Source organism: Ahaetulla prasina, chromosome 9, assembly GCF_028640845.1.
Source record: "Ahaetulla prasina isolate Xishuangbanna chromosome 9, ASM2864084v1, whole genome shotgun sequence".
NCBI lineage: Eukaryota > Metazoa > Chordata > Lepidosauria > Squamata > Colubridae > Ahaetulla > Ahaetulla prasina.
In genome coordinates this window covers 8,260,204-8,280,154 of record NC_080547.1, presented here as the reverse complement: position 1 = coordinate 8,280,154, position 19,951 = coordinate 8,260,204, and the positions used below count along the sequence as shown (strand labels likewise).

Genomic DNA, 19,951 nt, shown 5'->3' with positions numbered 1-19,951 from the left:
CATGAAGCCACACCCACAGGATATAAAAACAGCGAGGGCTGCTATGCCTCTTCGTAGCAGGCAAATCAACTGATTAACTAAGAGCTGAAGTACTGTTTGTTCCTGGGTGACTCATTGGCATCAAGGGAGATAACAGAGTCACTTGGCATCGCTCACTAGTTTGCTGCCAGAGCTGATAGTGCCGGCTAATCAAGCCATCGCTCGGACGGAGGCGAGGGGGACAGAACAGGTTGTGTGATTGCAATCCAGGCCCTTGGCAAGCAGCTCACACCACAGCTGCAGCATCCCATAATCACATGATTGCTATTTGCAACCTCCCCTGCTGGCTTCCCACAAGCAAAGCCACTCCTGCCATTTCTTCTCCCAAGGAGACCCCGCAAAATCGTAGGGATCTTGTACTCCATAGCAGGTTCACACCACAGCATTTATTCCCCAGCTATACTCCAGTGGTGGGATTCAAAAAATTTTACTACCAGTTCTGTGGCTGGTGGGAGTGACATGGCTTGGTAGGTGTGGCTTGGTGGGCATGGCAGAGGAAGGATTCTGTAAAATCTCCATTCCCACTCCACTCCAGGGGAAGGATACTGTAAAATCCCCATTTCCTCCCGATCAGCTGGGACTCAGGAGGCAGAGAATAGATGGGGGCGGGGCCAGTCAGAGGTGGTATTTACCGGTTCTCCAAACTACTCAAAATTTCCGCTACTGGTTCTCCAGAACTGGTCAGAACCCACACTCCCTTACCCAGTGCTGCAGCACCCTCTTCTCAGCCCACATACCCTCCCATGGCATCACAGCAACCCCTCCCAGGTGGGATTACCGGACCTCCTACCCAGCCCACATTCAGTCAACACAACATAACTTTGCCTCACTCTGTAGATCTCGCCTTCTCCGCAGCCCACTTGAGAATCTCCTGAGAATTTCCAACTTCCAACCAGCTTCCCCAGTGACTTTGTGGGAAAGCAGCAGGAAGTCACAAGATGCATTCACGTGACGTTCTCGCTTAAGAACCCAACATTTTATCTATTTTACATTTTTTATTCATATCCCACCTTTATGGTTTTTATAAATAATTCAAGATGGCGAACTTACCAATATTGCTTTTCCCTCCTCCTATTTTCCACACAACAGCCCTGTGAGCTAAGTTGGGCTGAGACAGAGGTACCTGCCCAAAATTAAGGGGATAGTTTTGGTATTGCCACCTGTTGTGGCTCTAGCCCCCCCATCCCCCCGGGCCTGGCCCCCTGCCAGAGAGTGACTCAGAGATTGAGGGGGAAGGGCCGTCAGGGCTCCCTTCTGCAGGGCCGGCTTCCCTGGCTCAGCTCCAGGAGCCAGAGGCAGGCCAGGTGGAAGAAATAATGAGACCTCTGTCTCCTGTATCTCCCCCCGCCCAGGCAATGCTCCCAGACCCAGCTGAGGACAATCAGTCCTGGTTGGACCCTAGGTTTCGTAGACAGGAGAGGCGGGAACAACAGAAACAAGGGTGGGGCAGGCCTAGGAAGTGCTGAGACACGGAGCTACACCCCACAGGGTATAAAAGCAGCAGGGGCTGCTATACTACTCCGTGGCGAACAAATCAACTGCTTAGAGAGAACTTGAGCTGAAGTACTGTTTGTTCCTGGTTTCCTGGTTGACTTGCCGGCATCAAGAAAAGATAACAAAGAAACTTGGCAGACGCTCGCTAGTTTGCTTCCAGAGCTGATAGCTTGCCGTGGACTGAACTGCCAGCTAATTAAGTCATTGCTCGTGCCTCCCGGACTGAGTTGGGGGGTGGGGACAGAACACCACCACTAAGTGATGTAGTCATGTGACATTGTGCCAGATAGTTGCATCACTTAACGTGGCCAATTCCAGTCCTCATTTCTGTTGTTAAGCAAGGTCTACCTTTAATCGGAAGTTACGAACTGAGTTATCTCAGAGGGATCACCCATTTCGTTGACTCTCTTGAAAAAGTTCCTTTTTCCATCTTGACTTTCTGCAGTACCTGCCCGTGGACGAAGATTATTCCCTTCCTATTGAATTGAAGGTGATAGATCACCGAGATTTTGGATATAAGCCAGTGGTGGGACAAGCAACAGTCAGATCTCTGAGTCAATATTACTGCAATCCATTGGAAGAAAGCAAAGTCCACAACTTACCGCCCCGAGGTATACTTGATAAACGTCGGTTATCAATAAGTTATTCATCAAATAATTTAGAACGGGTGTCAGCAACCTGCGGCTCCAGAGCCGCATGCAGCTCTTTGGGCCCTCTGCTGTGGCTCCCTGTCGGGTGATCCTACCACTGACTGCCTACCCCCCTAGCCCTCCCCTCCCAATCACTCCTCGCCTCACCTGAGAAAGTAAGGGCGACGACGGGGGATGGAGAAGCGGTCAGGGCAGAGACAGAGAGATACAGAGAGAAGGGGAGGGAGGGAGGGAGGGAGGGGGGAGAGAGAGATGTTAAAAGGGTTTTGTGGTTGCCAGTGTTTTTTAACAACCGGTTCTCTGCCTTAATGACCGGATGGGTAGGCATGGCTGGAGGGGGGAGGGTCATGTGACTGGTGGAAGTGAGTGACATCGAGTTGGCCACGCCCACCCAAGTTTTGTGGCTCCCGGTGTTTTCTTTTCTGTGGGAAATGGGTCCCAATGGCTCTTTGAGTGTTTAAGGTTGCAGACCCCTGATTTAGGATAATAGGATAGCATCAAATAGTCATAAGTATGTGGCAGACTGGGCATAGACATCGTCTTAATCCTTTCCATGGTAACCATTTTTTAAAATTTGGGCATCGTTACTCAGATGAACTCCTAAAGCCGAATTGGCGCAGTCAGCTCAAATCTGGAGGGGGCGCCTTGCGGTCTATCTACAACTAAAGTTAGGAGAAGCCAGTTGAGGTACTGGAAGTTTCACAAAAGCCCTTCTGAACTTTCCGAAGGAGAAGCAGAGATAATTCATTGGACTCTATCTCCTAAAAAGGGTGAATTCTGTTCCTGCTCAAATGTTTATAAATTTTCTCAATGTGTTTCTTCCTCCCCGCCCCACAACAGTCACTAAAAAGGTGAAGACGAAAAAGGTAAGTATCCTTATTCTTTGGTGTCACAATCATCATTTTGTTTCTTTTCTTCTTTGTGATGGGACCTGGATCTTTTATTATTATTATTATTATTATTATTATTATTATTATTATTATTATTATTATTATTATTATTATTATTATTATTATTATTATTTTAATTTGAATTTATATCCCGCCCTTCTCCAAAGACTCAGGGCGGCTTGCAATGTGTTAAGCAATAGTCTTCATCCATTTTTGTATATTATATACAAAGTCAACTTAATTGCCCCCAACAATCTGGGTCCTCATTTTACCTACCTTATAAAGGATGGAAGGCTGAGTCAACCTTGGGCCTGGTGGGACTTGAACTTGCAGTAATTGCAAGCAGCTGCTGTTAATAACAGACAGACTTAGTCCGTTGAGCCACCAGAGGCCCTTTTTACTTTGTGGTAACCAAAACTGGGTGCAGGATTCCAAGGGTGGCCTTACCAAGGCATTATAAAGTGGTATTAACACTTCACGTAATCTTGATTCTATCCAGTGGTGGGATTCAACCAGTTCGCACCACTTCGGGAGAACCGGTTGTTAACTTTCTGAGCAGTTTGGCGAACTGATTGTTGGAAGAAATCATTAGGACAGAGAACCAGTTGTTGAATTACTTGAATCCCACCACTGATTCTATCCCCCTGTTTATGCAGCCTAGTACTGTCTTGGCTTTTTTGGCAGCCATGCTCAGATGTCATGGCCAGGTGTAAAGAAGATGACTTGGATGAAGCAAGCTTTGTTGCCTTGGCTACTGCACCAGTTGTAGCCTTTTCTGAAACAGGGGACTATTGTTGTCACTCATATATTTGTTACCTATCTTGGTTAGCTATTGTTATGACCCAGGCCCAAGTAGGTTGTAGGAAACTCAGTCCGTGAAAAAAAAAATTATTCAAACAGCTGAGAATTACTTCATTCTCAGCGTAGTTCAACTAAATTAAAACAAATTCCTCCCAACACAAATTCCTCAGTCCTATCACAAACCTTGCTCCAATTAGGCAAACTGCCAAAGGCCTTTCTCGGCAAATGTTCAGAAGTCACAAAAATAAATGCAAGACGTAGACGAAGCAGAAGACGAAGCAGAAGATGCAGCTACAACGTTGTTTTCCAGCAAAGCCCAAATGCCATTGCTGGTCTTTTAAGTCTTATGGGTAGGGCCAATCATCTCTTGGCCCTACTCCCGAGTCGTCCTCTCTGCTTGAGCTGCTCTTGCCTTCTGGCAGCTCTTCTCATGCGTGCATTAGGAACAGGCTCCTCCTGTTCCTCTGCCTCACTACTATCAGTCTCCGGAGGCTCTGGAGTCCGCACCTCATTCCCCGATGGCCCTGGCCCCACCTCAGCCTCATCGCTGTCTGACTCCATTGCCAGCTCCGCAGGCTGCTGACGGACCACAACAGCTATCAACTGGACTGCTGTCATTCACTTTGCATGGAGCTGCCCTTGCAGGTTATCAGGAAGCTTCATTTGGTGTGGAATATAGCATGTCCCCAATCAGCCAGACCTGGCGTGGCATGACAATATTGCACAACCTGCATTTGTTATTAATTCAAGGTACCGGTTATCAGCTACAAAACTCTAAGGTAAAGGTAAAGGTTCCACATACGTGCTAGTCGTTGCTGACTCTAGGGGGCAGTGCTCATCTCCGTTTCAAAGCCGAAGAGCCAGCGCTGTCCAAAGACGTCTCCGTGGTCATGTGGCCGGCATGACTCAATGCCAAAGGCGCACAGAACGCTGTTCCCTTCCCACCAAAGGTGGTTCCTATTTTTTCTACTTGCATTTTTATGTGCTTTCGAAACTGCTAGGTTGGCCGAAGCTGGGACAAGTAACGGGAGCTCACCCCGTTACACGGCAGCACTAGGGATTTGAACCGCTGAACTGCCGACCTTTTGATCAACAAGCTCAACGTCCTAGCCCCTGAGCCACCGCGTCCCAATCAAAACTCTAGATGGCTTCTTTTCAATCTTGGTTAACTTTACAATGGATGAATTTCAACTCCCAGAATTTCCCAGCCGCCATGCTAAAGATACACTGATCTGGTGTATTATTTCATTTATTGAATTGTACTGCACTGTAGTACCGCTAAAACATCACGGTTGGTATGTAAGTACTATAAAATGCGAGGGAGGATCTTCCTTGTGTAGGAAGTGTATTGGATTATAGTAAAGGGTCGAATATTTGCTCCCTGGGAATTCAGATTTTTCCAACCATAATTTCACCTCCCCCACCCACAAGTTTTTAATCCCAGAATTCTCTAATGGAGAATAGAATTCTCTAGTACAGGGGTCTCCAACCTGGGCAACTTTCAGCCTGGTGGACTTCAACTCCCAGAAAAGCTCCCAGAAAACCAGCAAAGCTGGCTGGGGGAATTCTGGGAGTTGAAGTCCGCCAGGCTGAAAGTTGCCCAGGTTGGAGACCTCTGCTCTAGTAGACGGTACAGCACGATGACTAATCTGTTGATGGGATTTTCTGAAGAGATTAACAGATTAACAGAATGGTTTGCTCTAATGCTAACAATTAATAATTCCAATTACTTCTGCTGCCTCTTACAGAGATTGAGTAGCTTTAAATTATGGTCATGGAGGAAAGCGAAAGAAAAGAAGGTAAGTAAGGGTTCAAGATTTCATTTCGACATTGCTGGATTCTTGTGAGACAAATTACCTCCAAAGCAGGGGTGGAAAAATCCAGCAGGTTCTGGAGAACCGGTAGCGGAAATTTTGAGTAGTTCACAGAACCGGCAAATACCCACCTCTGGCTGGCCCCAGAGTGGGGTGGGAATGAAAATTTTGCAATATCCTTCCCCCAGGAGTGGGGAGGGAATGGGGATTTTGCAATATCCTTTCCCTGGAGTGGGGTGGGAATGGAGATTTTGTCGTATCCTTCCCTTGGAGTGGAGTAGGAATGGAGATTTTGCAGTATCCTTCCCCTGGAGTGGGGTGGGAATGGAGATTTTGCAGTAGCCTTCCCCTGGAGTGGGGAGGGAATGGAGATTTTGCAGTATCCTTCCCCTGGAGTGGGATGGGAATGGAGATTTTGCAGTATCCTTCCCTTGGAGTGGAGTGGGAATGGAGATTTTGCAGTATCCTTCCCCTGGAGTGGGGTGGGAATGGAAATTTTGCAGTAGCCTTCTCCTGGAGTGGGATGGGAATGGGGATTTTCCAGTATCCTTCCCCTGCCATGCCCACCAAGCCATGCCCACAGAACCAGTAGTAAAAAAAGTTGGATTGCACTACTCTTCCAAAGGTTTTGCAGAGCTTCCCAAATGTGGACCCTGGTTTTATTCTTCCCTACCCAAGCGTTTCCTTGGAGAGAAAGGCCAAGGGGGATCTCCCCAAATCAAGAGGGGAAGTCAAGTATTTTAAAAATTGCACTTGAGATAGGAAGCCCTTATCAGAACATCGCTTTCCATGGCACGGCTCCAAACCTGGCAACTTTAAGACTTGTGGACTTCAACTCCTAGAATTCTGATGGTTGGGGAATTCCGGGAGTTGAAGTCCACAAGTCTTAAAATTGCCAAGTTTGGAGACCCTGTTCTATGGCAAAATACATCCATACAGTATATACATAGTTCTCATCTTCAACTCTTTCCTGATCTGGAATTGATTGCTTGATGGGTTTCCTTCACTACTTTAAGGGAAGCCGTGTAAAACTGACAAATATACTGTATTTTTCGTAGTATAAGACGCACCTTTTTTCCCCCAAAAAAGAGGGTGAAAAGCTGGGTGCGTCTCATACTACCAATGTAGCCCTGCCCAGCTTCCCAAATGGAGGTTTCACAGGTTGAAAAAAGCTTCAGAAAAAAAGCTTCAGAAAAAAAGCCCCCAAACAGAACTTCAGAAAAAAAATGCCCCCAAACAGAGCTTCAGAAAAAAGCCCCCAAAGGAGCTTCAGAAAAAAAGCCCCCAAAGAGAGCTTCAGGGAAAAAAAGCCTCCAAACAGGGCTTCCGAAAAATATGCCCCCAAACAGAGCTTCAGAAAAATATGCCCCCAAACAGGGCTTCAGAAAAATATGCCCCCAAACAGAGCTTCAGAAAAGAAGCCCCCAAACAGAGCTTCAGAAAAAAAGCCTCCAAACAGAGCTTCGGGAAAAAAGCCTCCAAATTTACTTTTCTTTTTGACAGACCGATGAGGAGGAGGAAGAAGAAGAGGAAGAAGAAGAAATTGATTGGTGGAGCAAGTACTATGCCACAATGGGAGATTTATCAAAGAGCGGACATTACCTGGAAAAGGGTTATGATAGCATAAAGGTGTGCTTTTAAGAGAAATATCGTAAGAATACGGGGCGGGCAAACCATTTTCACAAGAAATACCAGCTCCCAAGTTCCCCCAGAGACAGCAGGTGACTCAACTGTTTTTCACTTCATTAAATTCCCACCAAAGAGATCTCCACTTTTCTCTGAAGCTTGGTGCTGGTCTCCATATCCAATGAAGTTGAATATAGTAAGTCACCTTTTGCGCTGGAAGAGGCAATGCTGGCTGAGAAATTGTGGGAGAGTTTTTTCAAAGTATGTTCAGTTATTAAATTCAAGTAAAGTAAGAATACTCTCATACAGACAACACATCACGCGGTGTGGTAACCATAATCACTTACAATGTGGCTTAAGAGGATGCCTGAATGCTTACAAATTTTGCAAATCAACAACTGTATAAAATGCGTGGACCAGGAGTGAAATGCTCCCAGTTTGGACCAGATCGCCCGATCTGGTAGCGATGGCAGCGGGTGGTTTGGAGAACCGGTAGCAAAAATCCCTGCCCCCGCCCCCCGCCCCAGGTGAGCCACACAATCATCAGAGGTTTTTTTTTTTTTACTTTTAAAAGCATTTTTTCTTCGGCCGAAAAAATGCTTTTAAAAGTTTTTTAAAAAGCCTACGATGATCGTGCGGCTCAGCTGGGATCGTCAGAGCCTTTTAAAAGCAATTTTTTTAGAAAAAATGCTTTTAAAAGGCTCTGACAATCCTAGCTGAGTTGCCTGATCGTCAGGGACTTTTTTTTTCTTTTAAAGGCAAAAAAAATGCTTTTAAAAGAAAAGCCTCTGATGATCAGGCAACTCATCTGGGATCTTCAGAGGAGCCTTTTAAAAGCATTTTTTACAACCTCTTTGGCCGAAGAGGTTGTAGAAATAATGTCTTTAAAAGTTAAAAAAAAAAGTTGGCCACGCCCACTCAGTCACATTACCCCCCCCCCCAAGCCATGCCCACAAAACTGGTAGTAACAAATTTTACATTTCACCATTGGGTGAAATCCTCTGAAGTCTGCTACTGGTTTTGAGCTCGCACTCAGTAGAACATATTGAAGCCTTCCGAGTCTGCAAAGGTAAGTAGAACAGCGAGGGGGGCGGAATCCGCTGTGCCACATGATTTAGATTAGCTAGAAAGCAGAAACTCTGACGATTCTAGCTAATGTAAATTGCGCGTCACAGCTGATCGTCGCCCAGCTGATCATCGGAAATACTGGTTCACCTGAACCGGTAGCATTTCACCCCGGCATGGACCATTTGTGGCTATTTAGACCAGAAATGGAAGAATGCTTAAACTAGAGAATATACTGTAGATCATACAAACATATAGCGAGGGAGTAAAGACTAATCCAACTGATTGTTTAATAGTTTAATTGTTTAATAATCTACAATAAGTACATCTAAAATATTGAAGACCTAACAATACAAATATATGTAATACATTTACAATGTTGTAGATTTAATAATCTACAATAATATAAGGATACTTAGACTAGAGAGTAAAGATCACATAAACATACATAGAGGAAAATTAAGAACGTTGCAACTGTTTGAGTTGTTTTTAAATAATTTGCTCCCAGATCTACAACTGTGGGTTGGAAGAAGTTCCCGAATTCCATGGTCTCCAGGATTTCTGTCAGACCTTTCAGCTGTACCGAGGAAAAGTCCAAGATGATGACCCTGTGGTAGGGGGAGAATTTAAGGTGAAAACATGACACACACACCCAATTCCCCTCTCTGGCAAAACGCCTGAGGAAATTCCCCCAGGAAATCTGGATTTCTATCCTTCCTGATCCCTCTGGTTCTCAATTCAAATCTTTATTAAGTCATTAGACCAACATGCAGAATACAGAAATCACATTAATTAAAATAAAATACAAAAGACTCAGAATTAGAAGAGAGCTGAGAGGGACCTTGGCGGTCTTCTAGTCCAGCCCCCTGCTCAAGCAGAAGACCCTGTACCATTTCAGATAAGTGGCTGTCCAGTCTCTTTTTGAAAGGCTCCAGTGTTGGAGCATTCACAACTTCTGAAGGCAATTTCTTCCACTGCTTTATTGTTCTCACCGTCAGGAAATTTCTCCTTAGTTCTAGGTTGCTTCTCTCCTTGTTTAGTTCCATTCATTGTTTCTTTTCCTGCCTTCAGGGGCTTTGGAGAAGGCAAGCTGTTTCACTGGAACATGAAGGAAATGAAGATGATAAATAGATATGGATGAATAGATAGATAAGATAGATAGATAGATAGATAGATAGATAGATAGATAGATAGATAGATAGATAGATAGATAGATATGGATGGATAGATAGATATGGATGGATGGATAGATAATAATAGATATGGATGGATAGATGATAGATAGATAGATAGATAGATAGATAGATAGATAGATAGATAGATAGATAGATAGATAGATAGATATGGATGGATGGATAGATATGAGAAGGAGAGAGAGAGAGAGATGGATGTATGGATAGATAGATAATAATAGATAGATAGATAGATAGATAGATAGATAGATAGATAGATAGATAGATAGATAGATAGATAGATAGATAGATAGATAATGGATGGATGGATGGATGGATGGATGGATGGATGGATGGATGGATGGATGGATGGATGGATGGATGGATAGATAGATAGATAGATAGATAGATAGATAGATAGATAGATAGATAGATATGGATGGATGGATAGATATGAGAAGGAGAGAGAGAGAGAGAGAGAGAGATGGATGTATGGATAGATAGATAATAATAGATAGATATGGATGGATAGATAGATAGATAGATAGATAGATAGATAGATAGATAGATAGATAGATAGATAGATAGATAGATAGATAGATAGATGATGATAGATAGATAGATAGATAGATAGATAGATAGATAGATAGATAGATAGATAGATAGATAGATGAATAGATAGATGAATGATAGATAGATGATAGATGAATGATAGATAGATGGATGGATGGATGGATGGATGGATGGATGGATAGATAGATAGATAGATAGATAGATAGATAGATAGATAGATAGATAGATAGATAGATAGATATGGATGGATGGATAGATATGAGAAGGAGAGAGAGAGAGAGAGAGAGAGAGATGGATGTATGGATAGATAGATAATAATAGATAGATATGGATGGATAGATAGATATGATAGATAGATAGATAGATAGATAGATAGATAGATAGATAGATAGATAGATAGATAGATAGATGAATGATAGAAGATAGATAGATAGATAGATAATGGATAGATATGGATGGATGGATAGATGGATGGATGGATGGATGGATGAATGGATGGATAGATAGATAGATAGATAGATAGATAGATAGATAGATAGATAGATAGATGGATGGATGGATGGATAGAAGATAGATAGAGGAGAGAGAGAGAGATGGATGATGGATAGATAGATAGATAGATAGATAGATAGATAGATAGATAGATAGATAGATAGATAGATAGATAGATAGATAGATAGATAATGGATAGATATGGATGGATGGATGGATGGATGGATGGATGGATGGATGGATGGATGGATGGATGGATGGATAGATAGATAGATAGATAGATAGATAGATAGATAGATAGATAGATAGATAGATAGATAGATAGATCAGATATACAGACAGACAGACCAGACAGACAGACAGAGATAGACAGGAGAGAGAGAGGGAAAAAAATATTCTAAAATATCTAAGAAGGATTTGAATCAAACCTACAGCATCAAGTGTGAGATTCTGAGGAGTACTTGCCAGTAGACAGAGCAATGGAGCCGAATTGATCTGATAATAGCATTTCAAGATAAAACAAATCAGAATGACCAGGGTATTTAATGAAAAATGGAAATAATAACTCTTTGCGTGCTCCTGCATGGAGAGGACAGTAGGGAAGGACTCGTTCCAATGAACTGCTGCTAGTGACTTTTATGTTGACTAGCCCAAATCTCCCAATTCTTTAATAACCTTTGGGGAAACCAAATTCTAGCACTGTTGAGTCAGGGGAAGAGTATCATTTGCTCGTTTTCTCAAAATCGCAGAGTTTGCCTGGGGGAAAGAAAAGCAGTAGCGGTTCTCCTTGAAGCCTCCTCTGAACCAACGCTTTGTTCTACAGGGGCTTTTCCGGATCTACCCCCTTCCAGAAGATCCCAGAGTTCTACCTCCACCACGTCAATTTCAGGAGCTTCCTGCCAACACCTCCCAGGACTGTCTGGTTCGCCTTTATATCATCCGAGCTTTTAATCTCCAGCCAAAAGACCGCAATGGATTGGTAATCATCTTTTCTTCACTTCTTCTGCGGCCCTAAAAAGTTTTCTCCCAGAAATTTTATTTTATTTTATTTATTTATTTTGTCACAACATCATACAAAAAGATTATATAGTATATACACATATAAACATATATAGGAAGAAGAAAAGAAAAACAATAGGACAGGAACGGTAGGCACGTCTGTGCGCTTATGCACGCCCCTTATGGTCCTCTTAGGAATGGGGTGAGGTCAATAGTAGAAAGTTTTTGGTTAAAGCTATTAGGATTATGGGAAGAGACCACAGAGTCAGGTAAAGTATTCCAAGCACTGATGATTCTGTTGCAGAAGTCATATTTTCTGCAATCTAGATTAAAGCGGTTTACATTAAGTTTAAATCTATTGGTTGCCCTTGTATTATTGCAATTAAAGCTGAAGTAGTCTTTGACAGGAAGGACATTACAATAGATGATTCTGTGAGTTAAACTTAGGTCTTGTCGAAGGCGACGGAGTTCCAGGTTTTCTAAGCCTAGGATTTCAAGTCTGGTGGGATAAGGTATTTTGTTGTTTTCAGAGGAATGGAGAACTCTTCTTGTAAAATATTTCTGGACACGTTCAATTGTATTGATGTCAGAGATGTGGTGAGGGTTCCAAACAGGTGAGCTGTATTCTAGAATTGGTCTAGCAAATGTTTTATATGCTCTGGTTAGTAGTGTGGTGTTTTTGGAAAAGAAGCTACGCAAAATTAGGTTTACAACTCTTAGAGCTTTTTTTGCTATGTATATCACTTGGTAGAGATATTCAAGATAAACTTTGGTCTAGTGGTGAAGGCACCAGGCTAGAAAGCAGGAGACTATACGTTCAAGTACCTCTTCAACCATGAAAGCCGGCTGGGTGATTTTGGGCCAATCACCAAGAGACGGTGAGTTCTACTCCCGCCTTATGCATGAAAACCAGCAGGATGATTTTGGGCCAATCACCAAGAGACGGTGAGTTCTACTCCCGCCTTATGCATGAAAACCAGCTGGGTGATTTTGGGCCAATCACCAAGAGACGGTGAGTTCTAATCCCGCCTTAGTCAGCTGGGTGACTTTGGGCTAGTCTCTCTCTCTCTCAGCCAAACCCACCTCACAGGGTTGTTGTTGTGGGGAAAAATAGGAGGAGGAGAAAGGCGTGTTGGATACGTTCACTGCCTTGAGTTATTTTTAAAAATAATAAAGGCAGGTTATAAGTAAATAAAGTTGTCGGGTCCCCGGCTTTTAGAGTGAAGATGAGCACCCTTGCCAACAATATCCATCGGGGGAGATCAAAAAGGATGACATGGCAACCGAGGGCCTGCAGTTGAAGCCCCTACACACACACACACACACACACACACACACACACACACACAAACACACACACACGTGCCGATGTTGCACTTACTTGTTGCACTCGTTTAGGAAAGAGAACAAAACCATCCCTTTGTGCAGGAGTGGGCCGCTGGGGGTTCGCAGGGGTTCGGGAGAACCTCTAGCTAAGATCCTGTGCAGTTCAGAGAACCCCCAAATCCCCACTCCTCGCTGGCCCCATCCACCCCACCCCTCCCCTCCCTGGAGTCCCCACGCAGCCCGTTTTGGATGCAGGTAAGTGGAGGGCATGCACAGAGGCTCGGGGAGAGCGAAAAATGGGTCTACCAGAAGTTCAGGAAGTTCTGTGACCTCCAGAGGGCCTCCGGAGCCTGGGAAGGCCATTTTCGCCCTCCCGGAGGCTCAAGAAAAGCCTCCAGAGCCCGGGGAGGGCAAAAACACCCCCCCCCCCAGCATCATGGTGCAGGAGGCCAATTAGGCCACGCCCACCATGGCCACACCCACCCAGCAACTTGTCAGAGAACCCCTTGCTAACCCCTGTCTTTGTGTCTTTGCCTGTGCTGGGGCTGGGATAGGAGGGCACAGAGAACCGCAGGTAGAGCTTTTCTTTTGCAACCCTGTACAGTGTGACCCCTACGTCAAGATCAAGCTCGGGAAAGAAAGGATGGATGACCGAGAAGAATATATACCCAACACCCTGGATCCTGTGTTTGGAAGGTCAGTCTAGCCAATCGCATCTGATTGATTCATTGCTCTGCTGACCACTGTTCAAGCCATGTGGGTAACCATAGTTTGGGACTGCAGAATATGCTGGATACTAGTCTTCCGTAAGGAGCAGATTTTTATTTTTATTTATTTATTTATTTTTTATTTATTTATTTATTTATTTGTCAAGTATATATAAACCAGGTTAAAACCAGGAAGTAATGACACCCGGGAGGATGGGCGGAGCTTTGCTCTGCCATCACTACCGGATCACCAAACCACCAGCCACAATCACTACCGGAACACAAGATCCGGTCAAAACCGGGAGCATTTCACCCCTGATTCAAAGGATTGGTCCAGCCTTCTCTAACAAGGCACCATTTAAGACTGTTGAGGTCACAGCTCCCAAAATTTCTAGGAGACTATTCTTGCAATGAATTCTGCGAGTGAAGATACCAGAATGGATAGGAGTGAGACCCTTATATCTTCTTCTTCTTCTTTTTTTTGGTGGTCTCTCAAGAACATATGAACTCACCTGTACCATCCCATTAGAAAAGGACCTGAAGATCTCATTATTTGATTTTGACCTCTTTTCATCTGACGACATAGTTGGGGACACCACCATAGACTTGGAGGACCGACTCATGTCTCATTACGGGGCCAACTGTGGGCTGCCACAGACTTACTGTGTGTAAGTACTAAGGCTATGCGTGAGTAATTCCATCTTTCTCGTCCTAGCAGCTTCCAGATATTTGGGAGTCATCGCCCAGAAATTCCCAGGAACATCTTCCCAACTTTAGAAGTTCAGGTTGTTTCCATCTACCATATGCAGGAACTGAAAATGTCTAGTCTAACAAAAAGAAGGGGTGGCTACTAGGGGTGGCATGATGGCAGTATTCCAATATTTGAGGGGCTGCCACAGAGATGAGGGGGTCAAACTGTTCTCCAAAACTCCTGAGGGAGAGAGAGAAGAAGTTACAGATAGAAACTTAACAGAGAGAAATCCAACGTAGAATTATAAGGAGAAATTTCCAGAGTGCCAGGGTTCCAACGGATACCCTAATTAAATCATGAGCCTTGAGGCAAACTTCAAAAGAAATCCAGTTATTTATTCGGAGCTTCATGTCGGTACGTTCCAAATGAAGCCAACTCTGACCCCACGTAATTTACGGCCCAATCTTGACCCTGTTTCCCCCCTCCCCAGGGTGTGTCATCAGTCACATTCACCAGCGGAGCAATTTTGCGGGTTGTAGAGATCACTCCCCGCCGGCCGCTGTGTGTAACCCTGGGAGACAGCCTTGAGAGAGATATGTCTGGAATGTACTTTTGTTTTTGGTTTCTGTGCTGCTTCAATGGTTTCTCATCCCCCTTGCCTATGGCAACTCGAGAGCCGGCCAGGGATGCTTTGCGAGTTGACACATAGTGTGAGAACAATCAGTGGAATGGCTTGCTTCCAGAAGTTGTGAATGCTCCATCACTGGAGGTTTTTAAGAAGAGATTGGACAGCCATTTGTCTGGAAGGAAATAGGGCCTCCTTGAGAGTGGGTAGGACAGTAGACAGTAGACCTCCAGGGCCCCTTGCAATTCGTTTATCCTGAACTGAAGTGATAGCTTCAGGAAAAAGCACAGTCTTTCTGAAAATACTCTCTACAAACATTGTTTGACCCCTTCCTTCTCTCTCTTGCAGAACTGGCCCCACACAGTGGAGAGATCAGCTTCTTCCAAGTGAACTCTTGGAAAACCATACTCAGGCCAAAAACTTGCCTCAGACAGATATAAGTGAAGATGGAAGCAAAGCTATTTTCATGGGTAGAACTTATCTGCTCTCTGACTTTGGTAAGTTTCCATGAAACTTTCAATACCATACTGTTCAAAGCAGTGTGTCTCAACCTTGGCAGGCTTGTATGGACTTCAACCCCCAGAATTCCCATTCTGGCTGGGAAAGAAAGAACTACATTTTGGAACTTCTTACTTTCACTCAAACCCACCTTCGATATTTTCAGCTTAGATTCTTCCTCTTACCCCCCACTTCTAAAACTATAGTAGCGAATGTCTTGCCTACTCAAAGCCTCGGGGTTGAGTTTGATGGGATTCCATCGGATGTTTCCTCCTTTCAGAGATCAACTTACCTTCACATGGACACCTGGGACCTGCCAAGGAACGTTTGGCCCTCCACCTACTCCGGACTTGCGGTTTGGTCTCTGAACACATAGAAACTCGCACCCTGTATGATTCAGCTCTACCTGGAATTGACCAAGTAAACCTTCATCTCAATTTTTCACGCTACACTTATTAGCTGCTAGAAAGAAGAATCAGACAGTCCAGCCAATCTATTTTATTTTTTTTATTACGTTCTTACAGTTAAACAATTCTTATTCACCGCTTACACATGACTCTGACCATTTTTATATCCTCCTATTAGTATTCACCTATGTTCTATAAAGGTAAAGGTTCCCCTCGCACATACGTGCTAGTCGTTCCCGACTCTAGGGGGCGGTGCTAATCTCCGTTTCAAAGCCGAAGAGCCAGCGCTGTCTGAAGACGTCTCCGTGGTCATGTGGCCGGCATGACTAAACGCCAAAGGCGCACGGAACACTGTTACCTTCCCACCAAAGGTGGTCCCTAGTTTTCTACCTGCATTTTTTACGTGCTTTCGAACTGCTAGGTTGACCGAAGCTGGGACAAGTCACGGGAGCTCACCCTGTTACACAGCACTAGGGATTTGAACTGCTGAACTGCTGACCTTTTGATCGACAAGCTCAGAGTCTTAGCCAACTGAGCCACCGCATCCCTTTATGTTCTATATGTCCCTATGTTCTGTACATTTATACAAATTTTACATTCTGTTTAGAGTTCTAGCCCCTTTTTTTCTTCTTCTGTTTTCGATACAATTGTCCCATTTCTCCCATATTACGTAAAAATCCGAATCCATCAATCCTTTCAATTCAAGAGTTATTTTGTCTATTTCGGCGCAGTCCAATACTTTTTTAATTATTAAATCTTCAGAGGGAACGTAGACAGTCCAGCAAGTATCCACTCTACCGTTGTGGATATTGTCTTATAAATCCTGTACCTCTCTCCTATCCAGGGTAAATTGCAGATGTGGGTGGACATCTTCCCACTCTACTTAGGTGACCCAGGACCTCCTTTTGATATCACCCCACGGAAGCCCAGGAAGTAGGTGCTGCCAATTTGTGTAAAGTAGGTTTACACAACTAAACTAAACTGAACTGCCACTTCACGCTTGCTTGTGCTTCGCTGATATGTGGTGATGGTTTTGCCACTGACTGGAGAAGGGGGACGAAGGGGGTGTATGCTTGGGAAATCAAAAGTAGGTGCTGTGCCATCTCAAGAAGCTGCTTCAAGGTCACCCAGCTGGAGGAAGGAGGGAGAGCAGCATAGCAGAATTGGACCGTTAGGAAAACAGCTTGCGAGATTTTAATTGGTTACCTTGGGATGGGAAATGAAAGACAGCTAAGGAGGGGAAAGGAGGGGAATGTATATTGTAGGCAGGGGTGAAATCCAGCAGGTTCTGACAGGTTCTGGAGAACCGGTAGCGGAAATTTTGAGCAGCTTGTAGAACCGGTAGTGGAAATTTTGAGTAGTTCGGAGAACCAGTAGCAGAAATTTTGAGCAGTTCGTAGAACCGGTAGTGGAAATTTTGAGCAGTTCGTAGAACCGGTAGTGGAAATTTTGAGCAGTTCGTAGAACCGGTAGTGGAAATTTTGAGTAGTTCGGAGAACCAGTAGCAGAAATTTTGAGCAGTTCAGAGAACCAGTAGCGGAAATTTTGAGTAGTTCGGAGAACCCGCAAATACCACCTCTTGTTGGCCCCAGGGGTGGGGAGGGAATGGGGATTTTGCAGTCTCCTTCCCCTGCCACGCCCACCAAGCCACACCCACCAAGCCACACCACGCCCGCCGAGCCACGCCCACAGAACTGGTAGTAAAAAAAATTGGATTTCACCACTGATCGTAGGGATGTTGGCACCTGAATCCCAGTTCTGGCTATGCATAGCTGCAATACATTTGATCTCTAATAAAAATGCACCTTTCTCAGCAAACGGAGCCAAGAATTGTTTTCTACTTAAGAGTTTCCCAAAGGTGCTTTTTCAGGAGGCAAGTGGACTTTCTTGTGTGTGTGTTTTTTTGTCCTTTGAAGATGTTTCGCTTGTCATCCAAGAATCTTCTTCGGTTCTGACTGGATGGTGGGGAACGGAAGGATTGATATTCCTTGCAGATAGCTGGTCATTTGCATCTTTTTAGAGGGTCGTTGAAGCACTTGGAGGTTTACCTGTGTCCTCAGGGTCACCTGAGTGGTGCAAATGGTCCCTGTAGTCTGCAATTTTTCCCCCCATTGGAAACCCATTCCTACTCCCACACCATTCCAAGGGTGTTCATCCCAAATTGCATAGCTAAAAGTCTGATTCAGGTGACCCTGAGGACACAGATAAACCTCCAAGTGGCCTCAACGACCCTCTAAAAGGATGCAAATGACCAGCTGTCTGCAAGGAGTTTAAATCCTTCCATTCTCCACCATCCAGTCAGAGTTGAAGAAGCTTCTTGGATGAGAAGCAAAACATCTTCAAAAGAAAAAACAAGGAAGTCCAGTTGCCTCCTGAAAAAAGCACCTTTGGGAACAACTATGAGCTGGAGGACTGAGAATCTCTACAGACTTTTAGCCGCCTCTATGCTCAAGGATGCCCAAGTGTAGCTACATGGAAGCTTCTTCCTGCCCAGCCCTAAGAGTCAGAGTAGGGTAGTGGTGGCCTCATTGAGCTAAGAATGGGAAGACCTGAGTTCAAGTTCACTCTCAACCATTGCAAAGTCGCCTTCTTTTCTCTTCTTTCTAGATATGAACTCCGCTGCATAATTTGGAACACAAAAGATGTGGATCTAGAAGATACCAATATCTTTGGAGACAAGATGAGTGACATCTACGTGAAAGGGTATGAGATAAATAATCTGGATGAGGAATCCCAGAGTCCCAAACAGTTACATGTTTATAAGGAATCCATTTCCCCCGTTCTTAATAGTACGGGGTTATTTTTTCTTCCAACTGGGATGCAGTTCTCTGCCCAGTTACTGGGTGAGCGTGGCCATAGTGGGCATGGCCTACTTGGCCTCCTGCATCACAGTCGGGGGGCGTTTTCACCCTCCCCAGGCTCTGGAGGCTTTACTCGAGCCTCCAGCAGGGCGAAAATGACCTCACCCGGGCTCCGGAGGCCCTCCGGAGGCCAGAAACAAGCCCAAGTCCAGACTTCCAGGAGGCCCGTGTCAGTTTTGGAAGGCAATTTTCTTTTTTGCTTCTAAACTGCCACATATTTTAGCTGGGGAAGTTGGGAGGGGGTTGTTGTTGGAGCGGTAGAAAGTTAGTCATAACAATATTCCGTATTCAAGGACATCCCGCGTCTGATGTAGACTGCCTGAAGATTGTATCCGATTGAGTGTGAAGAATTGATTGGACAATGTGATGAACTTGTGGATGTGGGGCAGGGCTGTTAACTGTCAAGTGGGTGTGGAAAACCTGGAAGCTTTCAGTTGTGGGTTTTCCCAGCTGTGCCAACCTGACATCTCTAATAAATTGGAATTTTGAGGAACCTCAAGCCTCAGAGCTTTATTTCATTGGGGGTGTTCCTTGGAACCCTGAAAGCCCGTTTCTCACCCTCCCAGAGCCTCCCTGTGGGCACTGCACTTACCTGGCATCCAAAACGGGCCACGTGGAGACTGCGGGGGGGTGGGGGGGGCAGCAAGTCCTTGCAACTACCGGTTCAGCGAGCCAGATGTAAAATTAGCATCCGGTTCGCCCAAACCGGTCCGAACCAGCTAAATCCCACCCCTGCCTTGAATGCCATTCCTGGATTCCTACCTCTACTCCTCTTTCCTTGTTCATCCCACAACCCAAAACCAACACTTCTTCTGCGAGAAATGGAGAATCAAACCAGTCATTGACAGGCGTGCCTTTTCTACCACCATCACGCATTTCCATACAACCTACATGCCAACATAGTTCACCCTTCACGAAATCCGTCCCCACTTTTGAGTTGACTAAAAATATTTCTGTCCTTCTCCTTTGCTTTGGTCCCAGATGGCTGGATGGCCAGGAGGAAGACAAGCAACGAACTGATGTCCATTATAGGTCCTTGGCAGGAGAAGGCAACTTCAACTGGCGATTCATATTCACGCTGGATTATTTGCCCATGGAGCAAGTGTGTGTCCTCACTAAGAAGGTAAAGCATAAGATGGCTTTTAGTTCCCTTTCTCTCCCTCGCTTTCTCTCCCTCCTTCTCCCTCCCTCTCTCCCTCTCTCTTTCTCTCTGCCTCTCTC

The 19,951-nt window shown here is 44.7% G+C and overlaps 1 protein-coding gene across 1 annotated transcript in view; it reads left to right on the top strand.

Annotated features, from left to right (window-relative positions):
- LOC131203925 (myoferlin-like) overlaps nucleotides 1-19,951 on the top strand; it is an 82,529-nt gene that overhangs the window by 59,611 nt on the left and 2,967 nt on the right. The window contains exons 38-50 of the mRNA XM_058194651.1: nucleotides 1,979-2,144; nucleotides 3,024-3,049; nucleotides 5,623-5,673; nucleotides 7,192-7,317; nucleotides 8,888-9,010; nucleotides 11,440-11,595; nucleotides 13,546-13,637; nucleotides 14,146-14,316; nucleotides 15,313-15,461; nucleotides 15,743-15,882; nucleotides 16,714-16,802; nucleotides 18,477-18,572; nucleotides 19,712-19,853. Coding sequence (XP_058050634.1) covers nucleotides 1,979-2,144; nucleotides 3,024-3,049; nucleotides 5,623-5,673; nucleotides 7,192-7,317; nucleotides 8,888-9,010; nucleotides 11,440-11,595; nucleotides 13,546-13,637; nucleotides 14,146-14,316; nucleotides 15,313-15,461; nucleotides 15,743-15,882; nucleotides 16,714-16,802; nucleotides 18,477-18,572; nucleotides 19,712-19,853 — 1,527 coding nt within the window. The remainder of the gene's footprint in view (nucleotides 1-1,978; nucleotides 2,145-3,023; nucleotides 3,050-5,622; nucleotides 5,674-7,191; nucleotides 7,318-8,887; nucleotides 9,011-11,439; nucleotides 11,596-13,545; nucleotides 13,638-14,145; nucleotides 14,317-15,312; nucleotides 15,462-15,742; nucleotides 15,883-16,713; nucleotides 16,803-18,476; nucleotides 18,573-19,711; nucleotides 19,854-19,951) is intronic.